General features: G+C 40.1%; 1 protein-coding gene across 1 annotated transcript in view; it reads left to right on the top strand.

The window, feature by feature from the left end:
* Window positions 1-23,353, top strand: part of CCDC171 (coiled-coil domain containing 171) — a 224,415-nt gene that overhangs the window by 81,022 nt on the left and 120,040 nt on the right. The window contains exons 12-16 of the mRNA XM_065406609.1: window positions 6,083-6,189; window positions 8,921-9,010; window positions 11,708-11,908; window positions 19,405-19,572; window positions 21,555-21,743. Of these exons, the coding sequence (XP_065262681.1) occupies window positions 6,083-6,189; window positions 8,921-9,010; window positions 11,708-11,908; window positions 19,405-19,572; window positions 21,555-21,743 (755 nt within the window). The remainder of the gene's footprint in view (window positions 1-6,082; window positions 6,190-8,920; window positions 9,011-11,707; window positions 11,909-19,404; window positions 19,573-21,554; window positions 21,744-23,353) is intronic.

Genomic DNA, 23,353 nt, shown 5'->3' with positions numbered 1-23,353 from the left:
AAAAAAGCAATTGTGTATGCGTTATTGTGGAATTGTGTGTATTTCCATCTGAAGGACAACAGGGGGTGATTAGGCAAATTGACTCAGGTTGTAACATCTTCAAAGAAGCCACTCCCCCGTAGAAAGGTGTGCATATACTATTTTGAAGTGGATTCTCCAGGAACCACCGATTAAGAAAGGGGGTTTAGATAAATAGCCTGGCTTTAAACTAGCATATGGCCTTCTTCCTGATCCAGCAAATCCCTGGTCCACAGAGGGCCCCAATCCTTAGGGTAAGGCCGGAAGGACCAGGCCAGCCAGAATCCATGTTATGGTTGCAATTAATTCTAGTAATCTTATTAGCATGAGTGTAGGTTCTTTTATTGTTTTTAGTGTTTTCTCTGTAATGCTTTTTACCTTAAGAATGAAGTAGGCTTGCATAGAAATCTGTATGGTATTTATATCTGTAGTAGTTACACTTGTATCCATCTCTAAAGAGAAAGCAAGCAGGTGTCCTTGGGCAACCTGTCTGTGCTGGGAAATACACAGTGAAGGCAGGGAACTGTGCAGTCTAGAAATACGCCAGTCAGAAAGGAGAGAAACATGTATTTCCACCCAGAAAGGCAATGGTTGGGGAGCTGGAATCCCTGAGAGTGAGCGCCCTTGCTGAACCACTACGAGGAAATACATGTGCAGTTGCCCTGAACTGTGACAAATGTCATTCCAGATAAAAAGCTTTGGACAGGGAAAGTTGAGTGGAAGAGCACTAGACCCCTTTCTGATATTTCTGGGGATTCCCCTGTTTCCCATAAAAGCCTGGCTTCATCTGGAACTGTGATGCTATGACCTCCTCACCTGCACTTGGGCCAGATAAATCCTCACAGTCAGTTTCCAGGTGCATAGTGGGAACCGGTGAGAATTAATGCCGAAAGCGTCAACATTAACTCCTATGGGTATTTCCCCATAGGTTCACTGGGATTTTGTACCATTTAGAGCAGCCTTTCCCAGTCTCCTCTCAAGCCTGTGGTGCTTCTCTTGCACAAAGGAGCTTTTGCAGGGTTAAAGGGAGGGGGTCTGCTGCTGTTACTAAGGGGCAGTTCCTAAGCAATTTATAGTACTTTGAACAGGTTTTCCATTCTTCTCATCCCCTTGATGGTAAGTATCACAAGGAGTGATCTGATCCCATGTTTCCCTCTTAGTGGGAATTCAGTAGTTTATGTTTTTAATGCACTTTATTTACTCCCACCTTTAAAAATAAGACATCTAAAAATAAAAAATTTTAAAGCTTCAAAAGCAGCTGTAGAGAGTTGCTCCTTTGCAGAATAAGTCTGATTTGCTGCTGCAAGGGGGTCCTCATAGCAAACGCTGAAACCTCAAAAGCGTTGTTCTAGTTTGAGGGGAGACAAACAGTAAAATTCTACAGTTTGTCTTGCAGGTTCACTGCACTTTTCAATTGATCGTATTGTAGTATTTTCAAAGATGTTTTGCTTTCTTCTTACCTGCTTTTTCTTCTTGTATATGTTTGTCTAATATTGCTGTTTCTATTATTTCTTTCATGCCCACAAAGAGACACTATTGCTCTGTGAAGTGGACTTGCAGAAAATCTAGGACCAATAAAAATAAAAAGTTGGAGCTTTTAATACTTCCTTATGGTCTAACGTAGAAACCAACTGGAAATTAGGAGAGCTAGCACGATGTTATCTGCCTACTCTGCACAAATCAACAGCAAGGGCTTCATGGGTCACCAGTGATCCATGGATCATATTTTGGGAACAGCAGCATAACATCAACAAGTATTGAAGAACAAAGTCCTCAAGGACATAGGTGCTGGAACTAGGGGTGTTCGGGGTCTATCACACCCCCCCGGCTTGAAGTGGTTTCCATTCAAGGCTCTCAGCATCCCCAGTATAAAAATTGTTCCAGCACCCCTGCTCAAGGATTGAGAGTTGGCATAGTCCTACTAGATGTTCCTAGTGGCCAGTTACATAGCAGGGAAGGAGAATCAACTGCAGACATACTCAGTTGATCATAAACTCCCAATGGTTGACTCCTGGAAGTGGTGCATCAGAACTTCCTCATGTGAGCCATACCTGAGAGAGACTGATTTATCACATTTCTGCACCAGCTATGACTGTTCTGTGTCAGAAGATGAGAAAAAAATGTTGCTGGAATGGATGCTTGCTCTTTTAAAGATGACCTGTGAAGGGGAAAAGAATGTGTTTTTTCTGTTTCTTTATGATGTAAAAAGAAAGGCCTCAAGGAATTTTGGTTTTTAAAGGGTATTTTAAAGACCACTTTTTAACAATATAAAAGTGTCAAACATTGAGTTCTCTCTTTGTGTTGGAGAACTTGAGAAGCAGTGGGGTTCTGACATATTGAAACCTGAACAGAAGGGAAGAGAGTCTTAGTCTTTGTCTACTTGGCAAAGTTTTACCAGTTATACAGGTATAGTTATCCTAGTATAACCACCCAGGTGGACACTTACTCCACTATAAGAGTAATTCTTTTTGTTTAACTTAACCCCCTTCCCAAGCGACATAACTGTAATATAAATAATAATAATAATATCAGTTTAAATTCAGACCTTATCTTATACTAGTATAACTTTCCTCTGAAGATAAACTGTTTTAAAATGTCTTTTTTGTTTTGTTTTTAAACATCTGTTTAATTCAAACATCTGTCAACTAGTTGAAAGAAATGCTGTTTTGTTAAAGATTCATCAGTCCTGTCCTTTCGCTTAAGGGCTGAGAGGAGAGATCTTCCAGTCTCTTTGGGTTCTTCACGGGACTTCTCTAGCAAAACAAGAGGAGATTTGACACTCCTGATATTTCTAAAGTAAAAACAAGCAGGAAAACTTAAACAATTTTTCATAAAGCAAAAAAAGTCACAAACCCATCCCCCACCCCGGTCACTTTTAAAGCCATGAAATTTAGCTGATAATTTTTCATCAGTTCATCTTGTTATACTTCTTGTACCATGTGTGGGATACTTTGGAGGGGATATATTCTGTGATTTCAGGCACAGAATTGTAGTACAGAATATTAGCTTTCATTTAAAAAATAATTTTTAGCCCATAAGGTTTTGGAGATGAACTTGTGTAGCCTGAACTATAGATTATGCATTAATTATATTGATTGATTAAAAATTCCGTTATCATTTTGAGGGTTGGCATGAACAAGTGTAAACTCATGGAGTGTTGCTCACCTGAGTCAGCAGAGAGCCTGAAACAGTAGCTTTACACAGTGTGAACTGACCCATTCATCTCAATAAGAGCACTGTAGAATTTGACATTTTTCTAAGATGTCATAGTATTCCGCACTTTGCTACAGTCAAGCACCTGATTTTGTTTTCTGTCTCATGGCCCAACTGGGCCCTGCCTGCAGCTTTCCCCACAAAGGGGTGATAATTGGTTTATGTTGTGTGCTCCCTGCACTGTTCCATGGAACCAGACAGATAGTTTAGCTTGTAGTTAGTCAGAGGGAATTGGGTACGATGAGCTGGGCTGCCTGGAGAAGAGTTCAGCAGCCAGGGTGATGAGTTTCTGAAGCTGGTTACAAACTGCTGTTTCCAAGGCTTATGTTTGGAGAAGGCAGTTCTGAGACTTGCCTCCTAGACGGCACTGCAGGGTTTGAAGCTTGGAGAGTGGAGTTGGATCACCTGGAAAACTCAGCAAAAAACACATCATCCAAAATAAGTGACAAATGAAAATATTGTGAGCCATAGTTTCGTATGAGTTCTTGTAGTGGTGGGAGGGATGAGCATGAACAATATTTAATGGCTATGCAAGTATTAATGTTGTTGTAGAATGTAATGATGTTGTGGAATTTAGGGTTGCTTGCCATGTGATCTGGGCTATGCAAAACAAAGGGACCTGAATACTCTGTAATTTCCTCCAATACTGGGATTTTACATTTCTTAAGCACGGCTGGATAATTTAAGGATGGGATATCTTTCTTAAATCTAAATAAAATCTAACCTTATCATATATGGTCAGATTCTTCTACCCTTACTTATGTTGATTAATACCCTATGCCACAAGAACTCAATGGGCCAGCTTGTGCAGTATTTGCGTACTCCAGAAGAGACGTTTTAGTCCAGGGCTAGGGCACTAGGCTGGGACTCAGGAGATTTGGTTTCTGTTCCCAGTTCTGCTACTGACTTGCTATGTGACTCTGAGCAGTCACTTCTCCTCTCTGTCCCTCTGCTTCACCCTCTGTCTGTCTCGACTATTTAATTTATAAATGCTGTGGGGCAGGGATTATATCCTAGAACAGTGGGGCCTGGTTTAAGTTGAGGTGGCCTCTAGGTGTTACAGTAATACAAATAATAGAGCAAGGATGGCATATCTAGTCCATAATTTATTTTTAGTGTAATTTTTTTCTTAATGTTGAAAAAGTGACCAAAATAGACTGTGATAACGATAGCCTTAGAACAGAATTATGCCTTGGGATATGCATGCACATTTCCCATCCCATTGAATTAACTGGAAAATTTTGTGTTGATCATAGTGCAGAATTTGGCCCTAGGATAGCATTCTCACCAACTTCCAGAAACCGAGGATAAAGCAATTTGCGCTCTAAGCCCTAACTCAAATAAGCATTTGTTTTAACACAAAGTGTGACTATGGTAATAAAGATGGACTAAGAAATAAAAGTGAAAAGTTAGTGTGTCGAAGAGTGAAATACCTCTTAAAGCCCTATTCTGTACTTCCTGAAGTGATTAAAAAAGGGAAATTACTCTTCACATTTCAATTTTAAAGTGGTTGTGGGCAATATTCTGATTTTGCATGCATATGTGATGTTTCCATTGACTGCAGTTGGTGCTCCATGTGAGTATCCAAAGATAGGCTTTGTTTAATGCTTCACATCTGGTTAAGTGATACTTACCCTTCCATTTTTGATTAGAAAAAACTAAACTAAGATTTTAAAATAGTCAAAAGATAGGGTGCTCCTGCAACTATAGTTTTATAGAAAGTTGTGGCTGGTCTAATGGATAGGTTTAGAATACAAGACACAGTCTGTGTCCTTACTTGCTGTGTTATGCTGGAAAAGTTGCTCAGGGTCTGATTTTTTTCAGACATGCTGAGCAACTGTAGCTTCTGTTGACTGCAGTGGGTGTTGGTGTTGGTGCTTAGCATCTCTGAAAATCATGTTCTTTAACCTCTTTGCTTCTCAGTGGCTCCTTCTGTAAAATAAGGGCAATACTAGGGATTGAGGGCTAGTTCATGTTTATAAAGGGAGTTTAGATCTCTGTAAAGAGGTGATATGCAAATGATATAATTATTATTATTGTTGCTGTTATTCAGTTGGCAACTTATGAATACGTGATTGATATAAAATTGTTCTTGTTTTCAGAAATCATTTTGAAGGCAACAATGTAAACTACTTTTGTGCATATGGCCCTAGTTAAGTCAACTAGAGCAGAAGTTGTAGCTTAAGGGTTTAATAAATACGTATAATGTACATATAATGGATATATCAGCTTTAAGATTTGTAATTGAAACATTATGTAGGAATGCACAGACAGATAATAAAAAATCTGTGTTGTTTCCTTTTGGACTGGAATTCAAGAACATTTAAAGAGTTTTAAGACCTTTCCAAGCATAACAACGTCATGTGATCTTTGGCTCAGCAAAGGTTTGTTGAGTAAGTGATGTATTACTATATTACAAAATGCACGCTTGGTCAGAAGACACCAAAATAATGCAGGAAAAGTGCAATCTACTTAACTTAATACAAGATGTTTTTCCAAAGTGTGTCCCTGTGCAGTGTAAATGGTTGGTGATCTGACTGAATGACATATAGCCCTAATAATCACTAAGCTACATACCTCAAACTGGATATAGAGTCCATTAGTTGGATGATAACTGCAAGTATTAACTGGAGATTGCAACTTTGTTGTACAACAGCTCTCATACAAGCAGTTATTTAGCTATATTTGACATGAAACTGTATGCTGTAGGGAGAACAAGGCTGCTGTTCAATGTTCTGTATTGTTACTGTAGCAGCCCTAACTAATTTTAATATCTCTGTTCCAGTCTGAGCAGTTCTCTGTCTCTCTGTGACTTTAAGGGCTTTATTTTCATTTTGTAATTTTTCTTCAGGCAGTCGCAAGGACAAAGATAAACCTCCAAGCCTCTCTGTTGTCCTTGAGACTTTGAGGAATACCTTGACAGATTACCAGAACAAGCTGGAAGATACATCTAATGAGGTAACATTTGCACTGTTTGGCTCCATAAATATAGCCTTCAGCCTGCAACAGTACGTATTCCTCACTTGTTACAAAGGTCAAAAGATTGGGAATGTTGAGTTGACAGCTACATGGATACTAAAAAGAAATAATCTCTGTCACTACTCTTCCTAAGCTTGCCCTACAGTAATGTTCCACTTAAATATAAAAAATAGTTTATATATTTTTATTTTGAGCTGTTTTCAGTAAACTTGCACAGAAATATGACACTTTCCATCCTCCATCTAGGGCTTTAGGTAAAAGGTGACGTAAGTATTTTTAAAATGCAATGTAGTACTTGAATTTTAACATGCATTGGTATCAGTTGTGTAAATGTGAGGGCCCCCACAAGAAAAGTGACGTTATTTTCAGAGATCAGATGTGTTATTGATGAAGATTGTTAAATTTCATGGTTTGAGTTTTTTTATGTCATACAGAGGAAGAGATATCTGCATTATACTTTTCTAAAGGTAAAAAAGAACAGTAACAAACATTTCTATTTTAAAAAAATGTATTTTTCATGCAGTCCTAGAGGCTTTTAGTCACTGGCTGAAAAGTCTGTCTTGTATTTATTTTCTTATTTATATTGCTAATGTGATTTGGTTAATCCTCTTGGGTTTAAAATGTTTTATGAAATGTAGGTTTAAACACAGTAGAGAGCAGTTAACTACATCTTCTCTAAGTCCTTTAATTGTACATAAAATTGGCAAAGCACTGAAATGTGTCAGTATTTTATTTTTTTTTCTATTCCTAAGCTTTGTCTTTTGTTTGATAAACTTATTGTTTATCCAGTCACTCATTACATTTGAAATAAATCATATTAACTTTGCTGTTTTTATTGGGGAAAAATAATCTCCGTCAAGTCCTCTGAGATTTGTTCAAGGGGCACAAGAATAAGTGACCACAGAAACAATTATACTTCTGTAAACAGCAAGCACTGTTAAGTCTCTGCAGTGAGATAAGATAACCAATGTGTTTAGTAGTTTATGAATCTCTTTTGAGGCCCAGGTCTAGAAGCTGAAGAATAACTAGGAGCACATTACCCACAGTGAATTGTTACTTGGGAGGATGAATGTCACATGATTCTCAGCACAGTTGAAAAGTCTACTCAGCAGGCTTTGGCTTAGTAATGTGCTTTGTTGTGAAACAGTGCCAGAGACAGCAGTGGGGAGGCCAAGGAGGTGGCTGCTAAGAAAGCAAAGAGAGTACTCTGACAGAAAGAAGAATGAACTGTCAAGGAAAATAAATCGCAAGCTGATGACCTGCCACAAGACTTCCCAGTAGAACTGCATGTGACAGACCCTGAAGTTGTCATGCGGAGCCAGAGACCACTGAATGCCCTCGTGGTACACAGAAAGGGCAGTGTTCTCTCCTCCTTGATTTTCCCCATAGATGCCGCTGCTTCTGGCTTTTTGTGCATTTTGTCCTTAGACATGTTTTGTAATAAAACTCTTTTAATATTAGAATAAAACTCTCAGGGATTATCAAGAACACCATCCAATAAAAATAACTTGCTTTTATATGCAGCGCTAAGGTTTTAGGCTTGTTTAATTCTGTTAAGTTTTGTAGGATATAGACTTATGACAGGACCCCACACATAGATGGATGTAACTAATGATTTGGCTTTACATATATGTCTGGACCTGTTTGATGAACTTGTGACATTATATTAGCTCTAATTTACTAAATAAATGTAAGAGATAATAACTCTCAATTTCTGTAGAGCTAGTAAATATTAAAATGAGAGCATTCACTTTCATGTGTCTATATGAGTTCGGGGGATGAGTAGATGAGGTCTGGCTGGCTGAAACACAATATGGGAAAGATAGAAATAATTTTGGTAAATTGGGGAAAGCAACTAATAGAGTAGGCAAGGATTATATCAGCACCCCTGATTGAGGGAGACATGCAGTGGCCATTTGTGAAGTGTTTACAATTTAGATGTACTATAGAGTTCTGTGCAACTCCTGGCTTGTCAGGTAGCAGCAATGACCAAGATCGCTATATTCTGCCTATCTCTTTGTATCTTTCACATACAAACTTGGCTACCATTATTTGTGCCTTTTGACACTCAAGATTAGATTACTGTTAGACTGCTATGTTGGTCTATACACTGAAACTGGAAGATGAAGCTAGCACATATTGTGGCCACCTGTTTATCAGAAAAGTGCATCTGGAAGAGGGCACATAACTCCAGTGCTCCAATCAGTAGGTGCTTGTAATGCCCTGAATAGTTTGGGATTAGGTGACTTGAGAGACTATGCCTCTCCTTGAGTTATGCTGCTGTTGTTGCAATCAGCAGAAATGCATGAGCTGGAGTCCCCTCAGTTTAAGAGGGAGGATACTGCTTTTAGGGCATTTTCTGGGAGGGGCTATTGACTTTGAAACTTGCTTCCTGAAAGTCATTAGGAGCTGGATTTCTTAAATTTTCTGGCACATTTCAAAGACTTTTTCCCCCCCAGACATTTGAGAGTTCACAGGCAAAAGCAATAGTGAATTTGGTTTGGGGTTATTGCTGCTATTATTTATTTGTAATGTCATTATTAATATTTAATATATCAAACTTGTTTAGTGGTAATCTGTTAAATTGTTTACAATTGATGTCTGAAGAGTTTTCTAATACATTCTGGTTTTACATTTGTATAGGCAATATTATTTTACGTTTAAGTACCTACATAGCCTCCGCAACTCCCAACTGTTTTTTTTTCCTCAGCTAAAGAAAATGAAAGCTTCATGTGAGAAGATGACAAAAGAGATTGACTCATCCAAACATAGAATATGGTCTCAAAGTCAAGACCTTAAGGTATATTTTTATGAACTGTAACTTCTTAACATACTACATATATTTCTGGTATGTTTCACTTAACATATTATCCTGCAGATACAATCTATCTCTGTTATCTCAAAATAAGTGTTTGTATCACTTCTCTCTATTGAGTAGAATGTCAAACCTCAAGTGGTTGAAGCCTACAGACGTTATAAGCCTACCTATGTGAACATTTCAAAGGTTGCATTAGTGAAGTAATATCTGTTTAAACAGATGATCTGATCCTTGAATAGTCCTCTTACTTCATCATTTTGTGCTTGTTTGTTTGGCAAGGGTAGCTCTTCTGTGTTGAATTCATCCTCAACATTTTTTTCTGCTAGCTTTTAGTTTTTCATATTTTGTTCTGTATGCATAAAATGTGCATATGAAATTTATCCTCAAATATTTTTCGGCTCAACTGTCTGATAATTTTTCACATTTGTCACTTAATTACTCATTCACTTATTTATGAAAATACAATTCAGTTTTAAAATATTCACTTTTCTTTTTCATGTAATGGTCAGATTATTTGCTTCAGAATAAAGTTTTCTAGTATTACTGGGGAAAATACAGTGTTTCAGCCACATGATAAAAAACTAACAGACAAACAGGAATGAGAATGTATTAATTCCACAACCTTACTGAGGGGGATATAAACAGATCAATAGAAAGCTGAGGATGGACCTCTGTTCATCTCAGTGGCTGCACCTGTGGGAAATTTGATCACATACATTTAGATTATGTATATGGATCTCATCTGAAAGCATTTGGAAGGTTTCAGTTACAGAACTGTAAAGTTTAAAGTCATGGTTTGAAATGTGCAAAACTTACAGTAAAGACAGATATCAGTGAAATTATTATGGATATTATGGCCAAATTTTGTGTATAATCCCGCCAAATTAGGTAATCCTGACATTTGGAGAGATCTATAGGCCTAAATTACTGCTAATAAGAAATTGCTGATCTCTAAGCCAAGAACTTCTCATGGATATCTGGAGTTCTGATTTTATAGCCTTTTTCAAATTAGAATTTGTTTTTGTCTTTCTTTTGTAGTGTGTCATGTCTGGGTACATCAGTGACCAAGGGACCGAGGAAAGTCCTGAGGTCACTGTTAAACTCTGTCTTCCAGCTGGCAGCGTTTTGTATTACTGCCAAGTTTGAGTGTGGCCACTCCCAAGGTTTCTCAGATTCTTTTACTGGAGATACACTGTGTTTCATTGTTTCAATTTATTATTGAGAGACTGTGTTAGCATTCATTGGTAGTAACACAGTGGCCTTCCATTTTATGAACTGAACTTGTCTAACGTTAATTAATTTAGATTCAGAACACCCCTGTGAAGTAAAGTGCTACTTTCCTGATTTGAGTAGAGGAGGATACTAATGAACAATAAGATTCTGTGAGGTGTTGAGTACCAACTTCTCCCCTTGAAGTCATTAGAAGTTGAGACTGCTCAGCACCCTAGAGGATCAGGGCCCAAATGACTTGCCCCAGAATACACAGGAAATTGGTGGCAGACCTGACAATAGAGCCCTGATTTCTGCCTCCTAGACTTTTGCTTCAGCCACAATGCATTTTTTTAAGCATCCTAAAGATTTTGCAGATTTTTTTATAATGCAAATGTCTACTCTATATGAGACCTATTCTAGCAACTATTTTTTTTCTAATAGGCACTCTTTTGAGATAGTGAACCAGTTTCTGATCAGAGTTACACTGGTGTAAATCTGTAGAAACTCAATTTAATGTGTAACTCAGCACAGAACCTGGCCTAGTATTTCTTCATGGTAGAGCTTGCTTAAAGAAAGTTGCCCTATTCTTGGATTTGAATATTTTTATTAAGAAATTATATGAAAATACAGTTGTGATGAGTACCTTAGTAAACAACTGATAGTATACTTCACAATTAGACAAAAGTGATTTTATGATCTAAAAATCTATAGGCAAACATTTCAACTAAATGCTTTCAATATTCAGTATTAAGTTGATTTGGTCATATGAACTTGGTGGTCACGAAAGGTGTCAGATTACCAGCCCTGGAAGTAGAAGTTCTCTGCTCACAGAAGAGGTAGAGCATGTGTGTCTATTCTCGCCTAGCAGGCTACCTCTTGCTGTAAAAGTCTTCTGAGGTTTAGTGCTGATTGGTACATTTGTACCAACTGGTACAATTTCTGATTTCACATTGACCACTAAATATGAAACAAGATGATAACAGTCCTTGGTTGCTACCAATCTGGGCTGCATTGGAACCAATGATTTACAGAAGAAAAGTACTGTATCCTTTTATCAGGGCCACCCAGTTCCTTATATCGATAGGAGGCTGTATCTTTATATTGTCAGATTTTCAACTGAAGGAACACTGTATACTCTCTCTGTAAGGAGACAAACCCAGCCCCAAAAGGAAGGCAGTTGTATTATGAAGACTTTGACCTTGGAGATGGATTAAAAAGGGAGAAAAGGGAATAATCCTGTAGGACTTGTCCTTTTGCGCTACACTATTCCCCTACTCCCAGAGGAAAACAGTGTCAAATTTTAATTTCAGTGTATCATTAGAAGTAAGCAGATGGATTATTTTAGGTTGTTTTGAAAATATCTCTCTATATAGATCTTTGCTTCCAAGGATACTGAATGTTGGCCAAGGTAATGCTGTATGATGTAAAACTGTTGCCAACCTTTCAGTATGTGTGTCTATTCTGTAGGAAGCTCAGGATAATCTGGCTGATGCCAATGAAGAGTTAAATCATCTACGCACTAAGTGTGCAGACAGAGAGGCTTTAATAGGCACTTTAAAAATGGAACTGCAGAATGTACTTCACTGCTGGGAGAAAGAGAAAGTCCGTGCCACAGAATCAGAAAATGAAATCCAGAAGCTTACCAGGGCTTACCAGAAGGATACTGAGGTATTACCATAGACCAGATGACTGTCAAAAAGAGCCTTTATTTAATCTTAGCTTTGTACATTTACATACATCAGATGGTTGCTTTATGTCTTAACAGATTTATCTGCAAAATATGATTTTAAGATACGTATTTTGAAATGTGTATTTACCATCTACAAAATTTTCAAGTGTCTTAATTCTCTTTCATTCCATTTTATAAAATGAGTTAACAGTTTAACCCTTCTGGTCATTTACATTTTAAAATATCTGTCTCTTAGCAGTTATTGTTTAGGGCAAATGCATTTATTTAAAGAATCATGCCTTGGTACTGTTTTGTTTTTTTTGTTTTTGTTTTTTTGTTACAAGTAAATATGTACATTTTGTATTTAGAATCTCTTGGTGTTAATTATTGATTCAAATAGCAACCCCTCTCCCCTCCAAAAATAGGTCATTTTGCTCACCCACTACCAAACTAGTGTTTCCTGTGCTTCTTTGGAGTGATTGCACCTGTCCATTTCATTTCAGGTATGTGTGTGCCCAGTGCACCAGGGCCGGAGACTTTCTCTTAGAAGTACTCATTAGGGAAGCACATACATCCTTAGCACTCTTGCACCACTGCACAAGGGTATAAAGGGGAGCTGCTTAGTCCCTCCCTTAATTCCTTCTTATCACCCTTGATCGGTAGTTGGAGTGTGTCAGGTTGCAGTCCGAGGTTTCTCCCACTTCATGGATTTTTATCTTTCTCCTGCAAATAGTAGTACTTGTAAGTGTACGTTTTCTTTATTTTCTATTACAACTTTGAGCATCTGATTCCTAGTATACAAAAGGAACTGGTACCAGGATATTTTTCGGTCTCTGGGCTATAAGTCTGGTGCAGCTTCAAAAAATCTGTGCTGGTGAGTGACTCTCATTTCAGGTACTTAAGGTGCCTCAGAGAGGGTCACATTTGAGATCATTGCAAGATCTGCAGGACTTCAGATCCCAGACAAAAAGGACAGAGATGAGACTGCATTACCTCCGTATGGAGGCCACCTGCATCCACCTTCTGAACCTTCCCTCTTGGGGCAGGCCCTGAGTACTTCTACCTCAGTTAGGAGTGCCCTTCTGGACATTGCATCTTATAGTAGGCACCATTCCCCTTCTCTGGTGCTGAAGAAGAAGCACAGAGCATCAGAATAGCATTCCCCAAAGAAGCCAAGTTCCTCTAGAAGTTTGAGGTTCCCTGTACTGTCCACTAATAAGCCACTGGGAGATAGAGTATCATCTGGAAAGAGGTACTCCCTGATACTGATTTCTTCTCATCAAGAATTGTCAGCTCTCAGTCATTGAGGATTGTCTACCCCCATTGCAGTTCTGACCCCTTTGATGCAATAACAGCAGCATCATGGAAATATCTTGATATGGAAAACACTGGAATTATATATAGCACCATGGGACCTGTTCTTCCTCTTGATGCTGGATTCTCTAGAAGTGTCTGAGGTTTCTTCACCTGTTCAGGATCACTACCAGGGTTTACTAACGAGAGTAGCTGCTTCGATATTCAGGAGAGTTCCCGTAGGCTGGTGGACATACAGGGTTGGCTCTACCTATAAACAGTCATTCTAGAATCTACAAAATATTTGTGGCAAATGCCATCCTCTCTGCCTCAGACAGCTAAGAGGACAGAGAGAAGGTACTATATCCCTTCTCAAGCTATGAACATTTTTACACCCAACCTTCTCCAGGCTCCTTAGTTGTCTTGGCAGTGAATGAAAGAGTGCATCAGGAATGGCCTTCTATCCCAAAGGACAAAGATGCAAAGAGACTAGACCTTTTCGGTAGAAAGATTTATTCCACAGCTGGCCTACAGTTTTTTAATGCTAACTAGCAAGCCTTACTGGCCAGATACAACTTCTCCTTCTGGGACAATGTAATGAAGTTCTGAGACAAATTGTCAGATGATGACAGGCAGGAATTCTAGGTTATTTTAGAAGAGGGAAAACTGGTGGCTAGGACCTCTCTGCAAGCTGCCTTTGATGGGGCAGATTCAGCAGCCAGAGCATGGCATCTACAGTAACCATGTGCAAATGTTCATGGTTTCAATTGTCTGCGCTCCCGCAGGAGGTCCAGCAGACTATCCAGCATCTCCCCTTTGAAGGTCCTACCCTGTTCTCATAGAAGACAGATGATAAGCTCCAGTCTCTAGGATTTACACTCCTTTCCTTAAAAGAAAGCAAATTCTATCCTCAGTCTTTCTAGAGGTACCTGCTTGTCCTGCCTAAACAGCCTGACCACTCCGGAAAAAGTGGTGGTGGTGGGGGGGGGGGGAAACCAGAGGAGGAGATGCCCACCACCTCCGTTTTCTTCCACTGCAGGTTCTTTGAGACAGTCTGGAAATCCCCAAGCAGATCATTGTGCCAGTTTCTCCCTCCTCAAAGATTATCCCACTTCCATATGTGCTTGGACCCATATTATTATGGATAGATGGGTTCTAAGTACTTGGGATCAGGGATACACGCTGCAGTTTATTTCCAACCCTCCCTCCCATCCCCCTTCCCTATCCATCTCAGGGACACTCTCACGAGGCTGTCCTCCTCCAGGAGGTCCAGTCTCTCCTTGATTTGGGAGCTATGGAAGAGGTTCCCCCTTTCCATGGAGGGAAAGGTTTCTGTTCACATTACACCTCTACCCTGATATAACGCTGTCCTCAGGAGCCAAAAAATCTTACCACGTTATAGGTGAAACCGTGTTATATCAAACTTGCTTTGATCCACCGGAGTGCGCAGCCCCGGCGGGTCGCGTTATATCGGGGTAGAGGTGTACTTCCTGATTCAAAAGGCAAAAGGAGGTCTCAGAATTATCCTAGACTTGCAAAATTTAAACAAATATATACAAAAAAAAAATTTTCATGGTCAACCTAACCTCCATCATCACCCTGGATCCTGACAACTGGTACACTGCTCTCAATTTGAAGGATGCGTTTCCATGTGGCTATCCATTAAAGCCACAGGAGACTTCGAAGACTTCTGGTCAACAACACCCATTACCAGTTTATGGTCCTGCCCTTTGGCCTGGCTGCTGCCCCATGAGTATTTACAAAATGTATGGTAGTGGTGGCTTCATTCTTAAGGAAAGCAGGGATGCAAGTATTTCCTTACTTGAACAACTTGCTGGCAAGAGGTTGATCCAAGCTCCAGTCTATACAGGATCCAATCCCTCTTCAGTGTTCTGAGTCTGTTGATCAATGAGGACAAGTCCATCTACTTCCCAGTTCAGAGCAGTCCTGGATTCTGCAGTAGCCTGGATGTTCCTACCTCAAGCCATTTCCACACAATATTAAACTTTTCCTCAGATCTCTAAGTCCATACAGTCACAACAGTAAAAAACTGCCTCAGACTACTGGGACACATGGCCACCTGCATGTATGTGTTTCAGCATGCCAGACGTTGTCTCAGAAAGCTGCAGAGCTGATGAAAGTCAGTGTACTCTCTGGCTCATCACCCGTTGGACATGCTGATTTGAGTACCTGCAGGAGTACAAGCCTCATTGGTCTGGTGGATAGGTCCTTCCCTTACCCACATTGACTGTGGTTACAGATGCTTCTTCTGTAAGCTGGGGAGCTCACTTAGGAAACTTACAAACTCAAGGTCTGTGGTCTCATCAAGATTTGGCTGACCACATAAACATGTGGGAATTGTGGGCTATTCATCTGGTCTGTTGGGCTTTTCTCCCTCATGTCAAGGGAGAGACCCAAGACCTCCTGGACAATACTGGTGATGTACTGTGCGACAGGGAGGGGCCAGATCAGACCATCTCTGTCAAGAGGCGATGTATCTTGGGGAGTTTTGTATCACCAGTGCAATACATCTCTAAGCCTCCCATCTTCCTGGTATTCAGAACAGTCTGGCAGATCACCTGAGCAGTTCATTCATCAGAGATCACAAGTTGTCTCTCTGGTTGGATATTGTCAGATTTGTTTTTCAAATGCATGTGGAGGGGTCCCTCACAGAGACCTGTTTGCTGCTCGTCTCAACAGAAAGTGCCAATTCTTTTGTTCCAGGGCAGGTCACAGGCAGGGCTCTCTGATTGATAAACTGCTGTATACCTACCCTTCTATTCCACCCTACAATCCTGTGCGGGCAGTCCCCCTTCTTGTGTCCGGTCATCCACACTGCCAGCAGACAACTGGTCTGGACCCGGGGGGAGCCCCTTGGGTGTCCTCCCGTTTGTTCTCCTCCTGGCCCTTCCCAGGCGGGGTTTCCCTAGGCCTTCTCCATGTCCCGGCTCGGCCATTCCTCTTTCCTGGGGAAGTCCGCCTCTGCATACCCGTAAGCTTTATAGCTGACTCGGCTGTAATCTGTTGGTGCCTCCTCACCCACACCTTTATGTTCTCAGGGAGACTCTGTAAAAACTGCTTTAGGACAAGCGTGTCCATAATCTCCCCCACTGTCTGGGCATCCGGCCTCACCAGTGGGTGGCCCAGTCCATTAACTTTTGGGCAAATGCCTGAAGCCGCAACCCCCCCCATCCACCTCGCTGACCGGAACTTCTGGCAGTACTTCTCTGCAGACAGCCCCACCTGATACAGGACAGCTGCCTTTACTGCCTCATAATTCCTGGCCTGCTTTTAACTTAGGGGCATGTAGGCTGCTTAGGCTTCACTGGCTAGGGTAGGGAGCTAATCGCAGAGCCGAGGTTACCCTGTCCTATCCAGCCCCAATGGCTACCCGCTCAAATGTGCTTAGGAAGGCGTCGGGGTCATCTGTCGGGCCCATTTTACACAATCCTAAACCTGGCGCCCAAACGCCATCCCCTCCCGTGGAACTCACCACTTTCTGCAGGAGCTGTTGTTGGATGCCGGCCTGCTCCCGAATGAAATCCTGCAGGCTTTTCTGCTGCTCTGCCTGCCAGGTGAGCAAGTCCTGTCTCTCCAGCTGGTGGGCTTGCTGAAAACTCTGCATTGCCTTCTGCACCTCCTCCTGCTGCTTGACCAGCCATTGCAGGGTCTCCTCCATCTCCGGGCTGCCAAACACTTGCTCTGGCACAGGATCCCAGATAAGCCCCCACATTTAGCAGAGTGCAGCAAGTCCCTCCTGCCTCTGCTTGGTCCACAAAGTCACTCTGAGACCTTGGGATTAGCAACCACTGGTGTAGTTTATTCACAGACTTGTTCCCACCACCGTTTCACCATGTACAGTTGTCCCTTCACTGTCTGCAGACAGGAGGGAGGGAGGGAAGAGCTACCTCCCTGCTTCCACTCCCTGCCTTTTCACATTCTTTCTGCTCTCCCCTCTCCTCGTTTTCTTCCTCTGAGGCTTTTATACAGCCTCAGGCTAATTAGGCGGCAGCTGTTTCTGCTTCCCCAATTAGGGCCAGGTTACCTCTAGCCAGTTCTAATTTATTCCCTAAATAGGAGTTGGGTGACAGAGGGCTGAATCAGCAAGCCTTTGCCCAGCACCCTGTCACACTGGACTAGTAGTTCTTAAATCCTTGTTCTGAAACTCACCTCCAATTTGAACTGCTTGTGAGTCACATGGCATGGAATAGACATGTGCAATCAGTTGAAGAAAAACCGTTATTAATCTCTTCTGTAACTGTTGTTCTTTGAGATGTGTTGCACACATCCATTCTGTGACCCACCCTCCTTTCCCTCTATATTGGAATTTCTACGCGGGCAGATGGAATTAAGGAGGGTTGGGGGTGGCCTCGCCCCTTTTTTACCATCATGCAACAGCATGAAAGTCCTAAGGGCTCATGTGCTGCCCCAATAGGTATCACTAAGGGAAAAATCTCTGATTCTGGTTCACTGGGCACGCACAGATCTGAAGTGGAATGGACATGTGCAATGTATCTCGAAGAACAACAGTTACAGAACAGGTTAGTACCTGTTTTTTCTTTGTGTATTAGCTGATTGTGGTATGCTATATGTGGTAATTGCTTCATGAAGCTTTACTTCAAAACCAGATTTCCTCATATGGTTGTTTACTGATCTTAATAATTGCTTCCTTTTAATTTTCTCCACATAAAATAGTTCTGCATTAGCTATATCAATCATATTCTTTATCTCATTGTTCTGCATATTGAGCTCATTACTCCAGCAAATATGGTCACAAATGCCAAACTGAGTAAAAAGGAAACATTCTTTCCACCCTTCTTACAGTCTGGGATTTAAATTGTGTCCACATGAAGCAGTTGGAATTGTTCTACACATCAGATAGTGATTAAAGGAAAGGAAACTAGAAGCCTGACTGTATTGTAAAGTCAGCATGTCTACTTGTGGTTGAGATCAACATGTGTGAGTTGATTCTGGGACTTGGGATTTCTTTTTCTCACCAAAGGGCTGATTATCATGCTTGGTTTATCACAGCCCAAACAAAAAGGAAACAATGGTGACATGGTTAAACTATTCCCAGGGAAGTAGAAGATTAGGTTGTAACATTTTATAGAATGTTTTATTGCTTAAAAATTTTATGAATTACAAACAACAAAATGTACCCAAATGTAGTTGGAAAAGACACAGTAGTAATTGCAGTTGCACTGGAAGTGGGGTTGGGGGGAGATGGGGAGAGTCCTTAATACCTTTATGAAGTCTCATGATTTCTTGACTTAGTACCTGATCCAATACCCATTGCTTTCAGTGGGCATTGGTTAAATGGGCTTTGGATCAGAGCTCTATTTGTGGTGTTGGAACCATCTTTGATTTGTCTTAATTTTAAGTTGCTAGACTTCATAGATGGACTAAATAGATGCACAAACAGATTCTGATCTCACTCTGGTGTGAATAAGTACTAACACTACTGAAGTCAATTCAGTATGGTATAGTGTAAAATCCAATGTAAATGAGATCAGGATCAGGCTTGTAGAGTTTAACTGATGCTCATAAAAACCTGTTTTGTACAGTTAGGTGTTCACATATAATCCATGTAAAGAACAAACATCAAATCAAATTATTTTAAAAATGTGCTTCTGTTTTAAAAATAATCTAATTTGGTGTTTGTATAATCAATTTTTTTGCTGCCATGCTAATTAACTTTTTTGTTACTATATACTGTACATGTTATGTTATGCTATATGCTGGAAGCAGGTATAATTTGTACAGAACTTCAATCCAGTGGAATAAGTGTGTGTGGTGGTGGGGAGAGATTTTAAACATTAGTCACCTGTAAAATGACACAATAATTTCATATTCTTAGTTAAAGAAATGAAGGAATCAATTCTGCAAATATTTATTACAGGTCATGGTATTTACTATCATGAGGATTGTAGGGCAATATGTATTTATACATTATATCTAGTTAAACTCAGTTTACAAAATCTTTTTCTCTTCTGATTTTGTTAATGCATTTGGACACATATTAAGAATGGTTCTATTGAAATTGAAATAGAATTTCAGAATATGAGTAATTCTGTCTTTTCAGATGTGTATAGAACGCACAAGACTTGTGTGCATGATGTATCTCTGTAGAGTCTAATATTAGAGTCTAGAGCTAGTCTAATATTTATATACAACAGTTATTTTTTCTTTTTGTGTCTCACAGGAGAAGCTAACCTTCCTCCATACTTTATATCAGCATTTGGTAGCAGGCTGTGTGCTTATAAAACAACCAGAAGGCATCCTGGATAAATTCTCCTGGCCTGAGCTTTGTGCAATCTTGCAGGAGAATGTTGATGCCCTGATCTTAGACCTCAGCAGGGCTAATGAGAAGGTAACTGTCCTCAGGCGCCAGATACCTCTATTAAATTCAGTGACATTTGTCCACATCACAGTATCATTAAAAGGGACTGACATTCATCTTATTTCAAAAAGAATTTGGATGTTAATAATTCAATACCAGTAATTATGGCTTGTCTACAACTCAGTTTGATGCCATTGCTGTGGGCATGTAAATGTGACTGAAGTCTGTATGAAGTCTCTAAGCTCCACTTTCTGTGCAGGACATGCTAATACTACTAGCCAGTATTAGCCACAGGGACCTAATTAAAAGAAAATAAATTAATCTTACTGATGAAGCAATTCAAAGAACGTAGTCATTTATACTAATAAACCAACTCTTTATCTTAGCATAAAAGAGAAACAAAATACAGGAGCATCATCTTAAAACCATTTGCTTGTGAATCAAAATCCTGTTTTTAAAAAATGTAATTTGGTTATGGCATTTATAGTCTGAAATATAATTCATTTAGAACCAACATTATGAATTTGAAAACTATAAAAAAAATTGTTTTGGGGGGGACACAGAATACTTTTATGGGTGATTTCATATTTCATAAGGCTAAGTCTGTTTAAAAAAAACATATTTTTCAGAAATCTGTTTTGTTACAATAAATTAAACTGGCTCAGCAGACTAACATATGCTGCTCCTAAGGATTTCCATTCATGTTCTGGCTCCATTGATTGGGTCAACACTATGTTTCTGTGGTCTAGAAGAAAGATTCCAGATCTTGGCTATGCTGACATTTGCTCTTGAGGAACAAGAAGGGGAAAACTTTCATGAGTTTCTCATGTGTTGGAGTTATGAACACTCTCTTGGCTCTAGTTCAAGAACAGAGTTGCTTACAGTTAATCATTTTGACTCCGCCACTATTAGTAAATATCCCAGCAGTCAATGGAAAACATTAACAGGGTTTGGTTAGACAAAGATGTGGATCATGCAGATTAGACGTGGAGGAAACACCTCCTTTGTCCTTTCAGAGGAAAGAGAACAACAACAAAATTACTGGTAGTTTTTAAGTACAGACGCCCCACGGGTTACGCAAACCCAATTTACACAAATCCGCACTTACGGAAAAAGTTCCCTAAGCTAGAAATAGGAGGTTTTTTAAAAAAATTTTGTTTGCGTAATTGTCGGGTATATGTTTCCGACTTACGCAAAATTCTCAGGCACATCAGCTTCTTAGAATTTAACAGTCTGTGTTCTCTGCTGCATTATAACTGCTCATCTCTTAACAGAGATTTTTCACCTTCAGTTCTGTACAATGCATAGAAAAGAATATTGACCATATGTTTAGATTCAGTACTGAAAAATGCAGGCATGCCTATTTGAGATACATTCTTAAATGAAAACACAGTTCCATTTAGCTTTAATAGAAGTTGCTTGGCTAAAGCACTGATCGCTAAGTTATACCCCTTAATCTGCTCATTGAAATGCATCATAAAATTAACAAGCTTGCCTGTGAAAAGAGGCATCATGTGTACAGTAAAGATCCCTTAAATTGTTTTAATACTCAGAAAATACAAGTAATGCTTTGGTTTTCAAATAAAACATTACATAAAAATGCAACCTCTGCTTTTCATTATCACTTAACTTGCTGTATGATATATTGTGCTAGGATTATTAATTATATAGCACCATAAATGTTCTCTGCACATTTCAAAACAAATAAGATAAGGTTCCTGTCCAGAAGAATTCTGACACAGACCCAAATGAAACCTGGGCATCTGTTCAGCTACAGGAGTGTATAGAGATGACAACATTGATGAGCTCACCATAGGTTGGATTTTTTGGAAGAAGTGGAGTTTAAAGACAGATATGAAGCAGGAGATCTATGACTTTTTACTTCTGTGCTGTCTGAAGAAAATGCAATCAAGGTCTTCTGCCAAAAGAATCTCTCATTAAAGTAGGATTTAAAACAAACGCAAAGGAGCATTTTTGTTTAATAAATCTTTTTTAAAATTCCTATGATGCAGATATCTCATCTAGAATATATTTGCAAGAACAAGTCTGATACCATGAGGGAACTTCAACAGACCCAGGAAGACACTTTTAACAAAGTGGCTGAGCAGATGAAAGCACAGGAAAGCTGTTGGCAGAAACAGAAAAAGGAGTTGGAGCAGCAGTACTCTGGACTCCTTGGGGAAGTTCATGCAAGGGCACAGGTACTGTACTTGTTCCAGAAAGCTCTAAACGTCTAAATTTTTTCTTTAAATATTTAGTATATTATTTCAGTATTTCGAGTTCCAAACCAGTTTAAAGTTGCTTATGAATTTGATATATATTTTTTTATTTTAAGTATTCTTTTACTATTAACTTTTACTTACTTTAGGAAATGAATGACTTTCTGTTAAAACATTCCTGAAATGCATTGCTTAATTAGATCCTGCAGTTGGATTTCCCTTTTTTTTTTTTTTTTTTTTTTTTGAAGAGGTTAAAGTTATACGGTGAAAAAATAGATTTCTTTGTAGAATTACATAGAGCCACAGTTGTTTTTTCCAATATGACCCCCCCTCCCCCCACTTTCTGAGAGTTTGTAGAATAACAGTGATTTGAATTCACTGTGGAATGAAATTAAGTATATAAATTCTGAACCCAAGAGCAAATTAGTAGTAGCGGTAACAATGTTAAACAGTGTAATAGTCCCCTTTGTTTCAGGCACTACAGTGAAACAAATAACTGACTTGAGTTATGTTCACTGTACTTGAAGTTTAGTGTTTTTATGAAAGGTTGTAGACTGCCAGCTCTGGAAACTCAAGTTCTCTCTGGGCAAATAAAAGCTACACATGCTGACCTGCCAGTGTGCCTCAACCCTCACCAGGATGGTCCACTTCGTGTTGAGAAGATGGTTCTTCGCTCTTTTAGCTTTTTACTTCTCTATTGCGACTGAAGTGTTAGTTCCCCCCCCCCCTTTTCTTTACCAACTTGGATGGGACTCAAGTCAATTACTTATAGGTAGAGGTCCCTATATCTCAGTGCCAATGCAGTCCCTGTCTCCCCGCTCTCAACTGTCCTGCTGATGTGGTATGATTGAAAGGAGACCTGATTAATTGAACTTTTCTGAGAGGGAGTTCAGTTTTCAAAAGTTTGGGAAATGCTGTGTTATGCCAAATTCAGGATGACCTCTTATGAACAGGACTCTACCAAATTCATTGCAATGAAAACGCGTCGCAGACCGTAAAATCTGGTCTCCCCTGTGGAATCTGGTCTTTTGTGTGCTTTTACCCTGCGCTACACAGATTTCATGGGGAAGCCCAGGGTTTCTCAAATTGGGAGTCCTGATCCAAAGGGAGTTGCAGGAGGGTCGCAAGGTTATTTTAGGGGGGTTGTGGTATTGCCACCCTTACTTCTACGCTGCCTTTAGAGATGGGTGGCTGGAGAGCAGCAGCTGTTGGCCAGGCACCCAGCTGTAAAGGCAGCGCCCCACCAGCAGCAGCACAGAAGTAAGGGTGGCAATACCATACCATGTCGCCATTACTTCTACACTGCTGCCTTCAGAGCTGGGTGGCCGGAGAGTGGCAGCTGCTGACTCAGGGCCCAGCTCTGCAGGCAGCAGCACAGAAGAAAGGGTGGCAATACCATACCATGTCATCCTTACTTCTGTGCTGCTGCTGGCGGTGGCTCTGCCTTCAGAGCTGGGCTCCCGGCCAGCAGCCGCCGCTCTCCAGCTGCCCAGCTCTGAAGGCAGCGCCACCACCAGCAGCGCAGAAGTAAGGGTAGCAGTACTACAACCCCTTCACAATAACCTTCAAATCCCCCCCCCCACTCCTTTTGT

This window comes from Emys orbicularis, chromosome 6 (genome assembly GCF_028017835.1).
Source record: "Emys orbicularis isolate rEmyOrb1 chromosome 6, rEmyOrb1.hap1, whole genome shotgun sequence".
Classification (NCBI taxonomy): Eukaryota; Metazoa; Chordata; order Testudines; family Emydidae; genus Emys; species Emys orbicularis.
This window is presented reverse-complemented; position numbering and strand designations above follow the sequence as displayed.